The sequence below is a fragment of the Lepidochelys kempii genome, chromosome 5, assembly GCF_965140285.1.
Source record: "Lepidochelys kempii isolate rLepKem1 chromosome 5, rLepKem1.hap1, whole genome shotgun sequence".
NCBI lineage: Eukaryota > Metazoa > Chordata > Testudines > Cheloniidae > Lepidochelys > Lepidochelys kempii.
In genome coordinates, this window is record NC_136384.1 from 113,567,732 (window position 1) to 113,589,132 (window position 21,401).

At 39.9% G+C, this 21,401-nt stretch overlaps 1 protein-coding gene and 1 pseudogene across 2 annotated transcripts; both read right to left on the reverse strand.

Moving 5' to 3' along the window:
• Positions 1 to 5,798: 5,798 nt before the first annotated feature.
• On the reverse strand, positions 5,799 to 6,374 carry LOC140912123 (interferon beta-like). The gene has a single exon (XM_073346286.1). It carries the CDS (start codon positions 6,372 to 6,374, stop codon positions 5,799 to 5,801), a length of 576 nt encoding a protein of 191 aa, XP_073202387.1.
• A 5,499-nt stretch (positions 6,375 to 11,873) lies between these two features.
• On the reverse strand, positions 11,874 to 20,954 carry LOC140911966 (interferon kappa-like; annotated as a pseudogene). Its single transcript, XR_013635877.1, has 3 exons — positions 19,337 to 20,954; positions 12,898 to 13,408; positions 11,874 to 11,917 (listed from the first exon to the last, which is right to left on the reverse strand). The product of XR_013635877.1 is annotated as an interferon kappa-like (transcript).
• Positions 20,955 to 21,401: the final 447 nt, after the last annotated feature.

The window sequence follows — 21,401 nt, forward strand, 5'->3', positions numbered from 1 at the left end:
GCGGTGTGGGGTGGCCGTAACCCTCCAGGCAAGTGTGTGTCGGCCTGCACCAAAGAGAACATGTGTTATTGTTGGTCTGTAGATGCAGCAATTGCCACTTGAGGGGTACTGTGAGAGTATGCTCCCAAGACTAGGAATGCCTTTAGCCTCCACCACTCAGGCAGTGCAGCTCCCCTTCCCACTCTTAGAGCCATAACTGACTGCCACATGTGTGTATTTGTTCTAACATTGCATTGGCCATGAAGCATCACTTTATATTGTACATGCTACATTGTGACTGTAAGATCATGTTGATTTTGGCAAACCAGGAAAGCGCCTTAAACCACGATTGCTTATTGCATGTGTGTCATGTCAGCAGGCCGTAAAGTGGCCATGCAGCAGCCTCAGCTTGACCAAGGCAGGAGGGGTGGGGCATTTGGGTGCCATAGAAAGAGCAGCTCAACCCCGTGTCCTTCCTGATAAGAATTGTGTTGAAGTTGCTGATACATGCATTTTAGAAGAGCAGGATGTGCCCTCAGGAATGTCGAATAGGACCTCAAGGCTGCAAACTCTGGGAAAAACCCACACTTGGGTAATCAATAATCAGAAGAAAACCTCTTGCTTGACCACTGAAACTGCTTGCTTAACAAGTTTTCTTTAAGGAACATGTCATTGTTTTATAATGTGTAAAATACGGGGGAAAAGTTTGAGGTAGTGGGACTCTTCAGGACGGGACTCTCCCTCTGGATGTATCTTGCGTTCTCCAGTGGCAGACGGGCTGCCGCTGTGTCACTCAAGAGCCACACTCAGCTTGGATAATTATCAAGGATTGGGGGTGTTTTACTAACCTGTTGAGACTAAGTAAAGTTTAGCTTTAAGTGAAAGCACTCTTGTCTTGTTCTGTTTGTGCCAGCCATCTATCATTCGGACAGCCGTGTCTCCCCTGATTTATTTCCTGACAGCAGCTCACACACAGTAAAAGTTACCAAGAGCTTTGGGTTGAAAGAACCCCGGGTAACACTGCCACCACCATAAAAACTGTTTCACAAAGCTAGAGGTTTTATAAAATGCCAAATGCTGTTGGGCTGTCCAGTCCATAAATAGCTTTTAGAAAATAACAGATCTTCCAATCAGGTCTAAATAATTATCTTCTAGATTTCCCTTACTCCTACTTTTCATCTAAGAATTATGGCACCACAGCAAAATTCATGGCATATTTCCCACATCGTTTCTCCTCCTTTTCCTCTCTCTTGGTCTGTGTCAAGTTTGCCTGTACTTTTCCTTTTATGGACAGCTTCATCTCCCTGTTAGATCAAAACTGTGCTAGATAACCAATAAGGGCCATGAAATAAACCCCTTTAATCCTAATTTCCCTTGAGGGGCTTTCCAACCTTGGGGAGCTTTTTGGCTAAAAGACAAGCTCATCTTGGCCTTTATTCCTCTGAACTTCTGACAACGTGGCAACGCTTTTCATCACAACTCCTTTCACAAAAGAACAATTTCATATCTGGTGGGGTGATTGTTTTCAATTACTTGACTGTGTAGTCATGCGGGCGATGGTCAAATGCACAGATAATTGCAGCATGTATGCAACTGACATTAGCAAAATAATAAAATGTTAAATTATCTTCTATGTTGAAATTTTATGACTTTCAAAAATATATACTAAATATGCAAGTCAGAATGCATCAATTCGCCCCATGTATAAATCTGTGTGGTATCAATCTGCTCCTTGAACCTCTGTCAGATACTTCTTTGTATAAAGTCTGAGAAAATGTAAGTGCACTGATATGACACACAGGATCACAACACGGACTGACGTACAAGCAGAAGGACATAAATAGACAAGACAGAGGTGCTATAGTTGTTATCTAAACACAGAATCTTACACAAGGTGAAGAACCTCCACAGGCTATGGCAAAGGTGATTCCAAGTCACAGGAATGATGTTTTTCATGCTCATACTCACAGAGTAAAACATACTCTTCAGTCTAGATTTGTTTTCATTTCAGGTGAAGGAAAAACATCACAGAAAGGGCTTTACCCTAACAGACACTAACCGCTTCCTACTGAGCACCCTGAACTCCCAGTGAACTAGTGGGTGCTCAGCACTTCTCAGAATTGGGCCCGAAGACTGAACAAATAGAAATTTTCCATGACAGAGAAAACACAGTGACTGTAACATGCTGCATCTTAAGGACAAGATGGCAGCTGCACTAGGCAGGGAGAAAATCTACTTTAAAAAGTGTAGTATTTACTAAACAGCCTTTAATTTACATTGCTACGAGTAGAAAGAATAGTTAGACAAAATAGGCAAAATTCTGCCACCCCTACTCACACTGAGCAATACCTCACTCTACTAACACTGATTTCAATGGGGCTTGCTTGTGGGGTATTGGACTAGTCAACCTAAGGGTGGCAGAATCTGGCCCAACATGAGACCAATGGGCCAGATCTTCAGCTCATGGAATGCAGCCTGGCAGCATTGGCTGGCTCAATATTATTAGAAGAAAACAGATAAGCCAAAGTAGAAGTCAGTTACAGTGATTGGTGTAAGAGGGTCAGAGCCAGAGCCTGACAATAAAATTCATATATATATGGAGAGAGAGAGATGAATGCTCCAAGGTCAGACCCAGAAAGGTCGAAGCTGTGTAAGCTTCTTGCCCTGGAAACAGTATGCTCAAAGAGAGGAGGCATACTCTCCCAGAGTCGTGACTGGCTTCATATGGAGTAGTTCCAGAGCATCGCCCTGTGACTCCGCGACAACTGGAATCAAAGTGCAGCACATGGACAGAGAATCCTGCAGTAACTGACTGGAGAGCAGGAAAATAAAGGGGGATTAGCAAGAGACGGCGTGTTGGAGTCTCCAAGAGGTGAGATTACAGGAGGCGGAGGAGCCTACGGCTTAACCGGTGGCCACAAGGCCAGAGCGGGGCCGGTGGCTGCAAGTTTTATGAAGCTTTTGTGCTAAATGAAGGTGGGGAGTTAGCTCCCTTTTGTGGACAGCCAGTTAGATGTAAAATCCATTGTAGTTGCTGTTCTCCACTTGCCTTACATGTAAAGGGGTAAAAAGTCTCTCTGCAAAGCATAAGTGAAAGGAAGTGAGTGCTCACCATGCTGGAACTTCTTAAAATGGAGGAAAAACTCTCCCTTTATCTGTCTGTCTGTCCTCCCAACTGGAGAGTTCGAGAAGGCAGCAACTATGCTCTAAGAAGCCTGGGGCCCGGTATGAACTATCATCACTATCATACCTAGAAACTACTCATTTGAAACCTTGGATATCTACGTAGATCAGGAAATGTCTAGAAAGACGCAGTTAGCTCTCTCTCTCTCTCTCTCTCTTTCTTTTTTTAATATTTACCTTTTTTAAGAATAGGGTTGTATTTTTGGTGTCTTACGAGGTTTGTGCACGTGGTTTTTACTTAGCTGGTGGCAACAGCTGATTTCTATTTTTTTTCCTTTTCCTTTCTCAGCTCTTCCCTGGAGGGGGAGTGAAATTATAGTGATAAACCTGCTGGTGGCATCAGATCTAGTGAGCCTCCACCTCTCCACCAAGTTTTGTGTAGGTGGATCGTGGTTCTGAAAATACTCTTTGGCACTGAAAGGACTGGGGCAGGGAATCTAATGGGACCAGAGCTGAGACAGATGCTGCAGATCTGTGTCTGGAGAGACCTTTTTGATCAGTGCAGAAACCATAGACTCTGCCGAATGTGGAGATGGAATGACAGCCACTTCCATGATGAAGGCTGGGGTCCAACCTGGTCCTCCTCCTTCCTGCCCACCATTGGAAGGATGTGGGAGAACTTCAGTGGGGGATATTTACACAGTTTTCCTCTCTTTTAAGAAATGCGAGCTGGGATTCCCCACAGGCATTGGCTGCTCCTTATGATACAGGTGATATTGTCAAAGAGCTCAACTGAATTCTCCACTCAGCATGGCCCCTTTTTTAAAATTCAAGGTCTGCTGGCATGAGTAGGAATAATTTCTCTCTGGCACACAATAGGTTTGGGGCAGTTAGACTTTTTCCGAAGAATTCAGTATTGTTCCTGGATAGTAACTGACTGATGTATTCCCCCTGTCATAAGTATAAAGGAAAGGGTAACACCTTTCTGTATACAGAACTATAAAATCCCTCCTGGCCAGAGGCAAAACCCTTTCACCTGTAAAGGGTTAAGAAGCTAGGATAACCTTGCTGGCACCTGACCAAAATGACCAAGGAGGAGATAAGTTACTTTCAAAGCTGGAGTGGGGGGGAACAAAGGGTCTGTCTGTCTGTCTGTGTGATGCTTTTGCCGGGAACAGATCAGGAACGCTCTTCAGAACTCCTGTAAAAAGTTAGGAAGCAATCTAGCTAGAAATGCATTAGATTTCCTTTTGTTTAAATGGCTGCTAAATAAGCTGTGCTGAATGGAATGTATATTTTAGTAACTTAAGGTTTTGCCTAGAGGGATTCTCTGTGTTTTGAATCTGATGACCCTGTAAGGTATTTACCATTTTACAGAGGTGATTCTTTTACTGTTTCTTTCATTAAAATTCTTCTGGGGGGATATTTTGGGGGGAAGACCTCTCCAAGTGGGCTCTTTCCCTGTTTGTACCTTGAGGAAGTTTTTAACCTAAGCTGGTAAGAATAAGCTTAGGGGGTCTTTCATGCAGGTCCCCACATCTGTACCCTAGAGTTCAGAGTGGGGAAGGAACCTTGACACCCCCAAACTGGGGGCTGCATTTTAGAGGTGACAGAGAAGCTTTGATAATCCTCATTCTAATGCCCTATTCCCGCTCTCATTACTCAAATGTAATTTTGTTTGTGGTGTGCACTCAAGAATGAATTTTGTCTGTGCTGTGCTCACACAAAAATGATGGAACCGAATGTGTGTGGGGGACACACAAATGATGAGCATTCATGGAAGCCCACACTTAATGGGCGGGCTGGTGCTTGTAAATGTATTGTGGGGAGGTGGTATGTGAAGGCACACAAACCTGATGGATGGAGTTATGAGCAAGCACTTTTTTGCATCGATATCCTTCATTTTGCATTTTAAACCTGAGTAAATGAACAGAATATTATCACATGAAATGAAATTTGTGCAGTTGGAATTTCATGAGAGTGAATGTACGGCATAAGACATCAAGCATTATGGAGTGTTAGATGTCACTGTGGGAAGAATCTGCAGAGAGGAGGGATTCCACTGCATCCGTCTGTCTTCACCTCAGTAGTTGCAGCATCCGGAGCTGAAATGAAATTGGAAATAGTTGAAACACAAAGGGAAAAAGTATAATTTTCACTGAATTGATCTCAAGAAATTAATTGACAATATCTTTTCCACACGTAAGCTCACAAGTCTTTTTGTATGTTCATATTTTTTTTAAAAAGTCTCTAGGAAGCTTCTCAAACCTTGGAATACTAGAAAGAGTTCTCATGAGGACAAATTAATTAATAGCCATGCTGATAATTGTAGAAACACACTATGTATGTCGAAGTCAGAGTGCTTTGGTCATCGGATAATGATACTTCCTTCCCTCCCATACCACAAAGTGCTGGTGAGGTGCCGAAGGATTCCACATATGTGTACTTTGTTGCATGGTCTGCCAATTCCCTACTGCACAACAGTACTGATATGTGAGAGATTATGAAGATGTGCAAAAATAAACAATAGTAGAAACACCAAAAAGTAAATCCATGTTACTGAAAATCCATTTCTAGGACAGGACAGGAAGAGCCTAAAGCTGCTGCCATGGAAATCAGTTGCGATTTGGCCACTGATCCTATAAAAGAAGAATCAGGCCCTATATATACTCCAGGGAAAAGTTTTGTACTGTACCTTAGTTACTCAGCCTTCGAGTGAGTTTGTCAATCAGTACAAAACATCTGGGTATTTCCATGCGAATGATCTCCCAGGCACACAGGCTGTATTGCTTTTCTTTCAGGAAAGCATCTATCCCCTGAAAGTATTTTTTCACTCTCCGACTGGTGATCTGGAGGTCCTGACTTTCTGGGTTGGTTAAGCCCTTCTCTGTCTGTGCTTTCAAACATGCCTCCAGCCGCTGAATTTGCTGGTAAAGGCCATTTTGGAACCTGACTATGGAAGCCCCATCCCAAGCACTTTGGGTAAGGTTTTTGCTAAAGATGTTGAAGATCTCTTGGAGGATCTCTTGAATTGCCATCTTGGCATTCTCCTTCTGGGACACTGGGAGTTGGAGGACATCCTGGGTGGGTTTGAAAGCTGCCCTTTCATTTATGCATTGTGAGGGGAGATTTCCGCTCACTTTCTCCAGAAGCTCCAAGCTCTCTTTGTTCACTTTGTTCTGCTGGAAGTGAAGCATGGTACAGAGCTGAGATGAGATTTCAGTGGAGAAGAGCAGTATGAGGCAAATGTGCAGCAAACACCTGGTGGTCATGCCGATGTCTTCCACTTCTTTTCTTTGTGTGGAACCTTGAGCCTGGAGTTTGTTGAGGGTCCTATGTAGACTGCTGTGTCTTTCCTTCATGTCTCTGACTTTAAATAATTGGCTGCAGAATTTTTGTTTCATCATTTTCTGTTTTTTTTAAAAGGTTTTTCCCTCCTGGAGGCTTCAGTCTTTTTCTTTCTGTATAATTCACTGCTTTCTAGATTCTTTTACCACGCTTCCTCCTTTTTGTATTGTTGTGAAAGTGACCAAACCCCTTTCACTTATGCTGGATCCACATACATACAGGCTTTTCATGATGCATTAATTTAAAGATCTAATATAATAAGATCATCCACACTTCAGAAGTGGTAATGAGAAGACCGCCAATTCATCAAACCCTACACTTTTCTCATTCATCACTTCCTGCATTTGACAGACAAAACTAGTTTAGGTATATTTAAAGTTTTGAGGCCTGGAGGAAGTGGGAGGAAAGGGTTGGCCTCAGGGGAGCTGGAACAGTTTGTGTAGTGGGGCTGTTGAGAGCCATTGAACCAAACTGTAAACCGTGAATATGAAGGAAACCACTTCAAGCCAGGGGGTATGGCAGCACCTATGTTAGGCCTCCCAAAAATAATGGTAAATTTCAACTTCAGTCATGCAACTTGAAAAGCACACTTAATATGTAGACACCAGCAAATATCGGTATCTTCCTTCTAGGAAAACACTGGAGATAGAGAGTGAGCTCTGAGAGAATGGAACCTTTTTTCAGTTTTTGTTTACTTCCAGATCTCAATGTATATACTGAAGCTGAGCAATCGATGCATTTAGATGGTGTGAACATGTTGTCCTATTGGTCACTCTGAGTAGTTGACAGTGGTGAAAAATGGAGGGTAATTAGTAAAACAGGATGAGCAATTAGTTACACATACTAGAGAGGTACCCACATGGATGATTGTGATTTACAGTGGGGCCAGAAGGAGGTGATTTGTAAGAGAAGTCCTGATTTGTATTTTTAACAGGCATGTCCCTCGGTTGTAGTCATTCAAAGAATTTTTTAAAAATCAAAATCAGTGTTCACCATTTTGGCTAGTTCCTTCTCTTAACTTTTTTGTTTTCCTCTTGGCATGGGCAGGGAAATTCTTCAGCTTTGATTTAGCCTCTTTGTTTCCTGTGGTCACATTTCATTTTCTGGTTCTCTTCCCCTAGCACAGACTGTTGTGCTGGATTTTGCCATCATGGCAGGAAAATATGTTTTCATCCAAAAAGAAAACTATTTTCACTGAAATTAGAAAGGTAGAATCACCTGAATAAACCATGAAAACATTTCTGTGCATATTAATTTGGTTAGAGTCTCCCAAGGCTTCCTGCACTTTGATAAGAACTATCAGGGTCTTGCATCAGCAACATGAAAGTTTCTGAATAGTGCAGAGAAAGCAGACTTAGCAGAGCCTCCAGATTGCCATGCACTACGCTCCCCTTTCTCGCATTACTTTCCATGGGTGCTGGGGATGTTTATCCCAAACGAGGGTGAAGTCCAGAGAAGATGTTGAGGAGAGAGGGAAATAAGTACTGTAGTATGAATACTAGGAGAGGAGAAGGTAACAAAGTAATCACAGGGTAATGCGGGGTGGGGGAGCCAAATCATCTTTTTCAGTAAATCTGTATGGTGACAGCAATTTAGGGGCACTGGAATACTTGTTGTTGTATGGCTGCTGAAAGCCAGTGAACAAAACTGTAAACCCTATATATGATGGAGACCATGCATTCACTTGCTAATGTTACGTGACGCTGTTCAACCCCAGCACCCCTACTTCCATCTTCCCTGCAGCAAGTAGGCAAAGAACCAGTCTATTATTTGAGAAAACTTGGTTACAAGGGCCTCAGAGCCTGCTGCAGAGGATCTATGCAGGGGTAGAGCCCTCTGCTTATGCCTCTTCCCTGTGCCACATGGAAGTGTGTGTGGGGTGAGATGAGGTGCCATGGAGTCAGAAGCTTTTGCTCCCAGTTCCCTCTTGGGGTGTTCTCCATACAGTTATGATCCACGTGTGGGGCCTGGAACGAGCAGACGCGCATTGAACTGGGGCAGTGCTACTACAGGTCTGGTGGGTGCATCTCTCCATGTCACCTACAGAGAGTGTCTGAGGCAACTGCAGTCTCAAGGAAGCCCTGGTTTCATGGCTGTAACGGAACCTCGCTGACAGGGACCGGAACGGGGCTCTGAGTGGTCCCAACAACTGATGCAGAAACTCAGTAGCTCTGTGTGAAAAGACCTAGTGTTCTGTGTAGAAGCCACAGCCTCATCTGCTTCTATGATGAAGGTTGGGGACAAACCTGGGAGTATCCCCTCCTGCCTGCCAGTGGAAGGATAAAAGTGAGCTGAAGTGGGGATGTATTATTAGCATGTTCCTCCCTTTTTATCCCCCTGTGGTTGGCTTTCCCACAGGAAGGCCTGAAATCCTAGATGATACATGGCATCAAATGGCTTCTTCAGTAGATGAATGGATTTTTTCCACATAGCACATCTTATAAACCATATGATGGGATGAATGTCAGGAGGTTCCCCACTGCACTCCCTGGGCAACAAAGCAGTTAGAGCCTGAAGAGTTTGTATGGCTCCCAGGTGCTATATGACGGCCATGTTCCATCAGAGGGGTGGGGGATACATTATGGGGGTGATGATTTTGTAATCCTTGACTTTTTCATGCAGTCTAATTTTGCTCTCATTATTCTCAGATGATTGTGTTGTGTCAATATAACTTTTGGCTTCTGCTACATGAAGGAATGAATGAATGAAGGGAGAAAGATTTGGGCAGGAAAGAACTTGGACAGCTGATGGCTACAGCTCTTGGAAAAAACTGCACCATAAGAAAGGAGAGGCATTTGCTTTAAGAGTTAACTCCTTGTACATGCCTCTAAACCAGCAGGTCCCAAACTGAGTTTCCTGAATCAGTGGCAGTACGTGGAGTACTGGGTGATCTTCTTCAGAGAACTGGCAGATCCCACGTTCCTTTAAAGACCGCTAAAATTATATAAATGCGTTTCTAGTACTACCTTTCTTTGTAACCATTTGGTGTACCTGCCACACAAATGTTAGCTGATCCTGAATGGGAGGGGAAAGGATCAATTTTTGTAAGATGAGGCCCACATAATGAAATGTTTGAGAACCCCTCAGCTAAAGAGAACAGAGGGCAAACGCTTCTGCAATGCTGCCATCTGTTGACTGTGAAGAATTTAGTCTCCTACTAGAGACACCATAGTTTGGACTGTTACAAAAGGGATTTAAAATGGGATATACCTTCCTGGTTTTTTTCCCAAAGGCAGTTTTTTCCCAGTCAGTGTAAAAATTCACACACACTTTGTTTTTTCACTATTTGAATATTTAATGTAGTGGTTGTTTGACTTCTTTAAAAGCTTTTAAATAAGAAATCTCCAGATTTAGAGTGTGGCTTAAATTAATGCTAGACAATGATGGGACTGACTAATAGCTCTTCAAAAATACTATCTACATACCTGAATTTGGCAAAGAGATCCTTACAAGATTTGGTCCAATGGATGGTTTTTGTTTTTGGTTTTTGCTTTCAGGTAATTTTTAACTATTGGGTTTAGGGTAATTTTTAGTCGTTCACAGCTCAACTGAAATTTTGATGCACTGTGCTCCTTCAGCTGGTGGTTGTTGGTGCAACATGCAGTCCCTAAGCACACACGCTTGGTTTGGGAGCACCCGGGGGAGAGCAAAGGGAAGCAGCAGCAGATGCTTACAAGCGTGAGTGACAGGAGGGGTTGGGTATGTACAAGCTTGATGGTATTTGTGAGCCAAGTGTACCCAAACGTGACTGGTGGAGGGGGAAAATTAGGCCCAACAAGCCTCCTGATGGGGATCGGGGGGCATACGGAGTCTGCGCACAGGGAAAAGCAACTTTGTACCACGACAACCTGAAGTCTTCCCCTTAGAATGCCTGTGTCTCCATCATCCCTTTCATTTCATCACAATGAGCTACTGCTCCAAACACCCACAACTTCAAATGTTGTGGGAGGGGCGGGGGGGGGAATAATCTGTTAACGGGCAGAAACACAAAAGCTGCAGAGTTGAGGTTGTGGTGTGTGGTCTGTTGGAGTGGTAAAACTAATTACCATAGCTATTTTTCTTATGGAATCACTGCTGAATCTGGGTTTATGTTCACAATGGACTTGAGCATGTTGTCAAGTTTAACCACTTATGTCAGAGGAAAGCTCGTGTCCTTAAAGTTAGGCAAAGTCCTTTGCTGAACTGGAGTCTTAAGGTAAAACAAGAGAAGATTTTTTGTATTACGTCTCTGTTTGTTTTTTAAAAATATCTAATTAATACAAATCACTGCTGCTGTAGGTTGCTATTTTGTATTAATAAATATTTATTTATAAATATTATAAAACCTCTGAAAAAATAAATAAAAGCCATACATAATAATTGATAATATTAATAAATGATATATTTATGTGAATAAATATAAATGGGACAACATAAAAACACTGCTGCCATCTGTTAACTTAAAGTTAGGCAGATGTTTACAAGTCCTTTGCTGAACTGGAGTCTTAAGGTAAAACAAGAGAAGATTTTTATTGGGTCTCTGTTTTTTAAAAAAAAATCTAATTAGTACAAATCACTACTGCTATAGAGTTGCTATTTTGTAGAAATAAATATTTATTTATAAATATTATATAACCTCTGAAAAAATAAATAAAAGCAATACATTAATATTGTGAATAAATATAAATGGATCAACATAAAAACACTTTTACAGATCCAGTAAAATGATCTGAAAATATTTTCACAGTGCAAGAAAAGAATATATATTTGCACTAGTTTAAAATTTGAGTGCCTAATTATAAATGACCTAGAAACTGGGATATTCTTCTTTCTTTGTTATCCTTGCCACAAAATACACCTCCAGAAGTTTCCCTTGCTTATGAGTCCATGTCAGGATCTTTCTATGCGACTGTCTTTCCAGGCAGCTTGTGAGGGTATTTAGCATGAGATGCAGGAAATCCGTTGGAGGATCTCCTGGATGGCCACTTTGGTAGTCTCTTTCTGGGTTTCTCTGGGCTTGAACTTTCTGGGGCCATGTCAAGTCTCTGTCTTCGTTCTGCTGTTGCAGGAAATTATCCTTCCATTTTGTTTGCAAATTGTCCTGGTTTACGTTTGTTATGCTGAAGTGAAGCCTGTTACAGTTAGGAAGTAAGATTTCATTTTTAAAAGCATCCCAAGGCAAATTTGGAGCAAACGTGTAATATCAATGATTAAGAAGTAGTAAGGTTTTTCTCCTTCCGTTCAAATACTACGTTGTCTTCTACAAAATCTTCTCTTTTACATTTTCTCATGTCAATAAATCAGTCCGGTAATGGCAAGTAGTATATAAATAGTGCAGTTGGAGTTTGACAGTTTGCTTAATTCAAGATGGACTGATAAGAGTCTCGAAAGGTGCTCCTTGTAGAATCAACTTAGAGACGAAGGACTCCAGTGGAGGTGCAGTTTCATTCAGCTGTTTTCAGAGCATCATTACTGGAAGCATCACTTGCTGGAATGAAAAAGGGGAATGGTTCAAACATGGAGAGATTCAAATGCCAAATAGAGGCCATCTTTTTCTAACCAGATGTCAAATCCTAAATCCTGAGCCTTAGTGCACTTGTCATCTTGTCACAATTTGTTGTTACTAAAGCTGTTGAAGTTAGGGGTAAACAAAAGAAAGAAAAGCAGAATAAGAACCCTCGGCCGTCCCTATGTGCAAAATGAGTTGATGGGATAGAAGTGTGTGAACACAGACCCCCCGTTTTCTAGTGTCCTAACTGGAATGTTGTCTAACGAGGCAGTTGTTGAAAGGGGGCTTCTCACTGTTCTTTTCCCCAACTTAGACACTTACTGGGCAAAGTTACATTTGGTGTGGTTAGTTATCACCATAGTAGGGTGCTGGTGCAAAAGCCCCTAATTAGCCCCTAGCCAGTCAGCTCCAATCAAGGGAAGCAGATAGGGGCTGATGGAAAAGGCCTGATGCCGGCCTGAGGATTGTCAACACCTGCTTGCCTGACAAGCCAAGGGCTATAAAGGCTGGGAGGGAGACAGATGGTGGGGTGGGACAGCTAGGGAGGGAACTGGAGGCCTCCTGGCTGACTCTGCCTGTAAAATAGGTTGAATAATCCTGTAAAGCTTGTAAATAGACACTGGTGGTGGGATAATTGTAAGTAAATAAAGACAGGGGTGCTGAACAACCCTGAAGCCTCTCTGAGCAGGAAGTGGGCCCCAGGAAGAAGGGCAGGTCATGGACCCTGTTACAATCACTTAATGATATTTTGTCTTTAGTTAGCAGTTATGATATATTTGTACATTTTTCATACAGAATATTGTGTGTGGTAGAGAAGCACTAAATTATATGCTATTCTGAAAAGATTTGAGCATGCGTTTGAAATAGCTGTATGCATAAAATTACTATGGGAGAAAGATTGGGCCCTATGTTTCAGGAGTCATATTTTCTTTTTTCCTAGAAAAACTCAAATATGATACCTTCATTTTCAAGTCTCTTTGTGAGTATGTTGAGAATTAGAAAACATCACGGATGATTTCCTGGGTACACCGGTTGTATTGCTTTTCTTTTGGGAAATCCTCTATTGTCTGGAAGTATCTCTTCAGTTTCAGACCAGTGAGCAGGAGGTTCTCATTTCTTGGGTAGGTTTCCTCCTTTTCCATCTCAGCACTCAAACACATCTCCAGCTTCTCAATCTGCTGGTGAAGTCCATTTTGGAATTCCTTTATGGAAGTCCCATTCCAGGCAGCTTGGGTGAGATTGTTGTTAAAGATATGGAAGAGCTCTTGGCGGGTCTGCTGGATGGCTACCTTGGCATTCTCTTGGTGGGACAGTTGGAGCTTGAGGATATCTCTGGGCTTGAAAGCTGTCCTTTCATTTAGACATTGGAAGGGAAAGTTGCCACCCATTTTCTCCAGACGCTCTAAATTCTCATTGTTCATTCTGGTTTGTAGAACATAAATCCTGTTACAGTCCAGACATGAGATTTCACTGGAGAAGAGAAGCACAAGGTAAAATTGCAGGAATTACCTGCGGATCATGATTTCTCTGATTCCCTGTCTGAGTGTAGAACTTGAACAACTGGTGTTTGTTCAAAGTCTTTTGCACACTGCTGTGTTTTTGACCCATGTCTATGAATTTAAGTATTTTGTAGGATAAGGTTTTTTTTATTTCATCACTTTCTGCTTCTAAAAGTTTTCCTTTTCACATTCCTTTCTTTTATTTAATTGAACTAGCAAACTATCAGAAGAATAAAGCCACAGTCAGTACATTTTTCAGTATTAAAATAACCCCTTAATTACTTGTAGTTTCCCCCATTAGATAAAGAAGATGTAAAGGGTAAAGCAGAGTATGATGACTAACATTATGCTCCAGTTACAGTGTTTAGAGTAGGGGCCAGTCTGTCTACTCTCAAGTACCTGAAGCCATCACTTTTAGGCAGGTATGAATGTCTGTTACCATAGTAAGACCATACATGCAGTGAAATGGTATCAATAAATTTTGGGAGATGGGTGGGGAGCGGAATTAGGGTTCTGCAGAGCTTCTTTTTGCTAGACCCTGGTCATGAAATGCCTGTCAGATACCAGCTGTTCCTTCACTTCGCCAGTAGAAGGAAACCTTTCCCTATCTGGAATGGCACTGAAAATCATAAAACTCTGCTATTCTCTAGCCTTCTCATTCCTTCTTTCCAATTGTACATCGTAATTTGGTAATTCATGCAAAGAACTCCTATTGGAGATGTGGGCCAGAAAATTGTCTATTAGTCTCAGACAATTTTCTGCAAATGTGAGAAATGAGTGAGGGAACCGATACGTTTGTAGGGAATACCAAGTGATGGACAGAGGGCACTCGGAAACTGGGAGTTTTAATCATGAACCTGATGCCAGCTGTGAAAAACATATGGTATCTCAGCTAAAGGTACATGTGAACAGTGTGACCATATTATCTTCATTGCTTTTGAGTATTCACATTATGTAATGCAGTGATATGGAGGAGTGTTCTCAAAACAGATTGTGCAGCTGATAATAAATATGCTAGACAGATCCACATAAATGAATTAAGTTAGAAATTAAATTTTTGCCTAATTTAACATCTCCCTTTCTTGTGCTGCTAGGTATCCCAAGGTGATTTACATTAAGCCAGTTTTTTCAAATCTGATTTACTTTTCGCCATTCAAGCTTTTTGCAATATTTGTTTCACTGGGCTTGGAAACGGAACCTCAATTGGTCTGGTGAATGAGCTTTGCTTCCTGTGGGCAGTTTCACTTTGTGTTTTTCCTTACGTAGCAATAGGCTGTCACAATGGAGCTTCCTTTAGTTTAGGGGAATGATTTTTAATCTAAAAATAGAAAATGATTTTCATTTTCATTTTAAATATGAAGAGGAACAAAATATAGAAATATTTTTATTTATATTAGTTCTGTTAAATCTCCCTCCCCCATCATCTCAAGCTCTGTATTTAATCATATTCTAGAGTTTGTACCTAAAGTGTGTTGAAGTGTCTGTTTAAACAAAAGCAGTTTATTGTATGTCTAATACTGTATACAGTATAGGTTACTCAATCTTACCATGGATTATGCACCCTGATCTCCTATTATCTTCAGCAGGAGTTTTGGGGGGGTGTGTTTCCTGGCAAGTGGAAGCTTCAAGAGGTAATATATTTGAGAAACAAATTAAAAATCTGAATCTTAACAGGAAAGGTTAAAATGCAAAGAAATGAAAGTAAGTCTTTCGGCAAATATGCATTAGCAATTAGCATAGCACTAGCCAGTTTACTGGGGAAAAATTTGATCTGGACAGGCTGAAATATTTGCTTGAAATGGATGAAATATGTTTAAATTTCAATTGTGATGTTTTCCCCTCTACGTGTCAACCAGCTTTATCTGAGTGTTTAATTTAAGAGTAACGTAGCTCCTTTTCCTATTTTCAAATTATCCGCAAACAAATTCAAATTTTGCTAATGTGTTTTGTTCAGAATGACTTCACAAATGGTTATCATAGAAATGTGGGCCTGGAAAGGACTTTGATAGGTCATCTAGTCCAGCCCTCTGCACTGAGGCAGGGATTAAGTTTTTATCTAGACTATCCCTGGCGGGTGTATGTCTGACCTGTTAAAGATTTCACTACCTCCCTCAGTAACTTGTTCCAGGGCTTACAGTTAGGAAGTTTTTCCTAATGTCTAAACTAAATCTCCCTTGCTGCAATTTTAGCTCATTGCTTCTTTTCGTATCTTCAGTGGTTAAGGAGAATAATTTATTTCTCTTGTCTAGCTGGTTGACTTCAAATTAAAAACTACTTTCAAGATGGCTGCATGAAGTTTTCTGGAGAGAATTCTCTTTATAATATGTATTTTCAAAAGTTTGCCTGGATACCTTCTCTTTATGTAACTATCCTTTTCTACCAAAAACTCACATGTACAAATATTTGTGGAAATGTATACCGGGGGCATGAATATTTAACTGAAGGAATATTTGGAACACTGTCTTGTTTAGGTTTCAGAGTAGCAGCTGTGTTAGTCTGTATTCACAAAAAGAAAAGGAGTACTAGTGGCACCTTAGAGACTAACCAATAAATTGGTTACTCCTTTTCTTTTTGTCTTGTTTATGTTCTTATGACTTTTTAAAAACAAGCAGGTAGATAGACAATGAACAAAAAGGGGTAGTAAATACCATTGAAATGAATCACTAACGGATTTTTAAATCCAAAATGAAAATTCAGAAATCCTTTTCCCATTATTATATGAGCCTTAGCTACTGATATGGTTGATGTTGTTGAGCTAAAGAAGCTGTACTGCTCTTTAGAGGGTGTTTAGAGGGTGAGGCCTATGTCTAAAATCAGGAATCCCAAATTCTAATCCTGGTTTTGCCTGAGCATGATATTGGGTAACTCACTTCCTTCCACCTCTGTGTAAAATGAGGCTGATAATATTTACTTGTCCCACAGGGGTGTTAAGCTATATTAATCTTTGTAAAGGGCTTTGACTTTCCAGAACTGATGGTCTTGTTTTCATTTTGGAAAATGTGTCCAGTAGAACACTTGTGTGTTGCTGTATGATTACTACTCTTTGTTTTGTGTTTTGTGTTTTGTTTTTTTAGACTATATTGTGCGGAGTACATAGCACTATAAAGGCTGCTTTAGTTCAGATGACTAGGACTTAATTTTTTCAAAATTACAGTTCATGTCTTGAAAGCAAACTTTGTTGTTGACAGTGTAGGTGAGGGTTGGCATAGAAATGAAAGTGTACAGGGAATTATCTTGGTGTTATGGGCTAGGCTGAACAGATTATTTCTCAATGTTTGGGTGAGGGGAGGGAGCTAAATAAAGCTGGTCATGGTTTTTGTACTTGCATTTGTGGAGTATAAAAACATTTCTCAGTTATCCTTAAACTCAGAGGGTAGAACGTTGTTGCATAGGTGCAACATATCAGAATTTGGCCCCGTGTGCAACAGTTAGAGTTAGCAATGCCTGTGGAAAGAGCTCAGATATGACATTCTCACATACAGTATTTATAATGATGAAGCATCCACTTTTCCTTCAATTTACTTTGGGGCTAAAAAAGATGTTGTGATCATAAAATATCAGGGTTAGAAGGGACCTCAGGAGGTCATCTAGTCCAACCCCCTGCAGGGCCAATCTCCAATTTTTGGCCCAGATCCCTAAATGGCCCCCTCAAGGATTGAACTCACAAGGCTGGGTTTAGCAGGCCAATGCTCAACCCACTAAGCTATCCCTCCCTCTGTGGTGTGTATTGGAGCTGGTTTAATGGCACAAGTAGAATTGTAGCAGCTTCAGCAAATATTTTCTTTCAACTTCCATGGAACTTTTCACTCTCTCACGAAGCTTTGTCTAAATTGGGAAAATAGCTTGTGTTTTAAAACAGGTTATACTAATTTGATTTTAAACAGAACTTTTGACCAAGTGTAGATAGGGCAAACAACATCTGTTAGTTGGGTTTGCAGAGCTGCCCTATAGTTATATTGAATCCAGGACTCAGTCTTACTCCACCACTTGTGCTAAGATATAAGTAAATGTAGGGATGTCGCTAGACAGACTTCTGGAAAGACTTTATTACCTCTGCCTTCCTATATATAATGACATAAAGTGGTTTGTAAGTTTTGCAATTAATCTTAATAACACTTTTATCAATTCTTTTATAATATCTTGGCAGACAGTATGTAAATATTAATCTCTGGGAGGATATGGTACAATACATAACTTCACAGCTTGCAAAAAAATTGTATTTGAGTTTGAAGAGGTCCTGCCAAAAGTTTGAATGGTTGACTTCCGCTCTTCCACCCCACCCACCTCAAATTGGGTTCATACCATAACTTGATTTAATCTGACATTTTTATTATTTTTTTCCTTTCCGTAGAATCTTCAACATATTCAGAATATGTAATGTTCCATAGTTTTGAAATACTCTACATTTACACTATTATTTCAGCAGTTAAAATAATTTATCCAGAACTGCCGCATCTTCCCAAAACAACAATTAGAATAACTATCCATTCATCTTTGGGGTTATGAAAAAAGAACAAAGTACCAGTTTGCATGAATATGCATGTTCATATTTATTACATGTAACATAGTATTTGGACATGTCATTAGTTCTTAAACAGTTCTGCTTGGCTTTCTTTTCTTTTTAATACTTTTTTATTTCTGTTGGAAGATAATAAACACAATAAATAAGCATAAAGGGCCTGATTCTATGCCTGTTGAAGTCAATAGAAAATTCCCATTAACATACAGGTATACAACCAGCATTGTTTCCTTCTATTTTATTTCTGTTTGCATACTAAAAAAGATGCAGATAACAATTGACTTAAGGATTCAATCCTGATGTGTCAGTGCAAGATGAATCATCAAGTAGCAGGTTTACAAGAAGTCTGGTAATGGAGAGTTTACAAACCTGGGAGCAGAACAGAGGAATAACTTTTTCTCTAGATTAACCCTGTGTAAGCCTGGATACTTCAATGGGGTTGCATGTTTTAACCCAGAGCAGATTTTGACTCAAAGTCCTCAGATGTGGTTTTAACCATTGTAATTTCATGATTTAAAACAGATAGAGGCAGTCATTTGAGTAGCGGTTACCCTAAGAGTGACCAAGACAAAGAGCCACCACTCTGTGTGTGTGAGAGAGATTCCATAGTGGGGTTTTTTTCCTCATCTTAAAAATGTTTGTTTTTCAAGGAAGGTTCAGATGCTTACTGTAGGAAGTGTGGGGAAGAGGTATTTTCCGCCATATCTGGTATAAATAGCCAATGTGGCTGAATTCCGATTGTAGATCTTGGGCCAGATCCTTAGCTGATGTAAAATGACAAATTTCTACACAGAAGTTATGCCAGTTTACTGAGGATCTGTCCCCATTAACTTAATCAATGAGATCATTGGGACCACATTATTCCTTGACTTTTCAGTGGTATTTTTAGGCCTCCAAGTGGAGGTTATCTATAGTGGCAACCCTTAAATTTTGTCCACTTTTATCTAATATAAAATAAATCGGTAGATAATGTTTACCTCAGTATCTGCAGTATTTCTTTGCACTTCTCTATACATACTGTAGGTAATGCTGGCAAATATTGTGGTTACCTAACTACAAATACATATTCAGATATCTAAGGCAACTGGTAAATTTTAAAGGTCAGTGTTGCACCTCCTGAAAAACACATAGGACTGATTTTTCCACCTTTTGCATCAAGCCACACCTTAGCCAAATACTGTAAAAATAAAAATCCTACAGATAGTATTGCTTGATTCGAAAGGGTGTGGGATGCTAACCATGGAAAGCTCACTGATAAGAGAAGGGGACCTAATAACTTTTTTGAGTTTGACTTCCTTTTTTTTAGAATCTGAACACAGTAACTTCACAAAATTGTCCCAATGATAGATGTAACAGTATTTTTTTTAATGATAATTTCACCTTATGTGGATATGTTTTTCTATTCGCATGGAATCAGTCTGTCTTCCATCCTCTAGGTTTTCCTTCTTTGTTTGTTTTTTGTCTCATTACTTCATGAAATCTCTAGTCTAGACTGAGGATTCTAACTTTTTTCCATTCTTTTTTTTTCTGGTTTGTTTCTTCTGCAAATTAAAACACTTAAAAAAATTATCATGACAATAAGGTGTTTTATCAAACCCATTATACCTTATTGCTAATCTAGGGAAAAGTTTCAGGTTTAAGATATGACCATTCTTTTCTACATATATGTTAAGATTCCCCAAATTACATCTTATTAGCATTTAATAACTCTATGCATGTCTTCTTGCGTAAGACCAAATAACATTTCAGAAGGGTGTCTCTTACCAAAATCTGAAACTTTAGCAAATGGAGTTTGCTACAGTAGTTAATATGAGGCTCAGATACCAAAACCGAGCAGAATACGGTAGAAGTACAGTGGGAAGCATAAAAAGCTAGTGAGAGTGTTGTTTTTATACTGATCCATATCAGTGGGAAAGAGGCCATACAAGCTTCAGTTTTGCTATTACAGCTGCATCTCTAGTTTGCTATCTTTATACTGGTGATACTAAATCATATTGTAGTCCTTGTAATTTCAATTAGGAGGCCAGGGGCTATTTTATTTTTACAAGTCAACACAGAAATAAAGTAATAATGGCAAATACACTGTCTGTGCCATAAATATATTGATCACAATCATTCAGGTGTATCTTTATCCAAGCCATTTTTTCTAAACTAAAGCCTTGGCATTGCAGTCTAAACTTCCATAAAGTGATCTATTTTGCATGTGCAAAATCAAAGGTGTGAGTAAGGCTATGACTTGAAAAAAATTGGCCCTATTACTTGTATCAGTAGATGGTAGCTTAACAGCATTCACACGCTGAAAAATTATAGTAGCAATTTCTCCCTACAGTTGTCCATAGCTCGACCATATATTTTAAAGTTTTACTTAGATTGCAGTATTCATGTTATACTTTAAATGATGGTACTTTGTGTTATACGGTATTTCTTTATTGTGTCTAATTGAGTTAAATTTTAAAGTGCAATGACTCACACTCAAAATATATAACCTTTTCTGTCAGGTGCAGGAGAAAAGCATTGTAGTTAATAGATGCTTTTTCCCCTCCGGTGGTGATCATGGGAAAAATGTAAAGCTCAGACGTTTCAGCACAGTCTATTCCTTCGCGCTGAATGAATAATTTTAGCCAACAATTTTTTCTCTAAATATTTGATTTTCACAGCTGTTTTCACTAATGGGTCTTATTGTTGCTTCTCTCATTCTTTCCCCTATATTTACAGTTGCAGCAAATTCACCTGTTGTGTATTCCTTTAAAATTGCAGGTACCTTCTGAATTTAACTTTCACACCAACTCACATCATTCTATTAACTTTTTTGCTTCATAAAAAGGGAAGATTAGAGGAGTTATAAAATGTATATATGAAAACATTAATACAAACTTGATAAAAATGTGGTTATTGATCTGCGCCCGAGGTACTTGGGCCAGCCACTTCTCCCTTTATAGGAAAGGCCTACAGAATTTAATTGAAAATATTAACTTTTACTATTGGGTTTTTTTGAACAATTTTATATATTTAATTTATATTAATTAAATATAGAGAAGTATGGTTTTGCTATAGAATTCTGTAAGATTTTTTTAAAAAGCAACAGGAAAGGTATTTTATTAAATTATGTAGCTTTTCAGATAAATTTCTATGGAAAACCATACAGATTTAATTCTACAGAAATTTCTCAATGGACCCCAAAAGGTAGTTTTATTCATCTGTCTTGTCTTTATTTTTAATACCAAGATCACTTCAGAATCTGGCTGGTGATAATTTCCTTGTATTCAGGGACCATGTCTAGGGACCTATAGACTCCCTGATTTGATTTGTCTTAATTTGAGAAATGCCACCCACCTGCATCAATGGGTGGGGGAATTTGATGGGGCCAGCAGTAAAAGCAGAACTGTTCCAGTAGCAAGGAAGGGAGACACCCACCAAGGAACAATAGGTAGCTCCTCCTTCTGGG

What these genes read in the sequence shown, in the direction of transcription:
- LOC140912123 (XM_073346286.1), bottom strand. Translation starts at nt 6,374, where the DNA reads ATGACCACCAGGTGTTTGCTGCACATTTGCCTCATACTGCTCTTCTCC.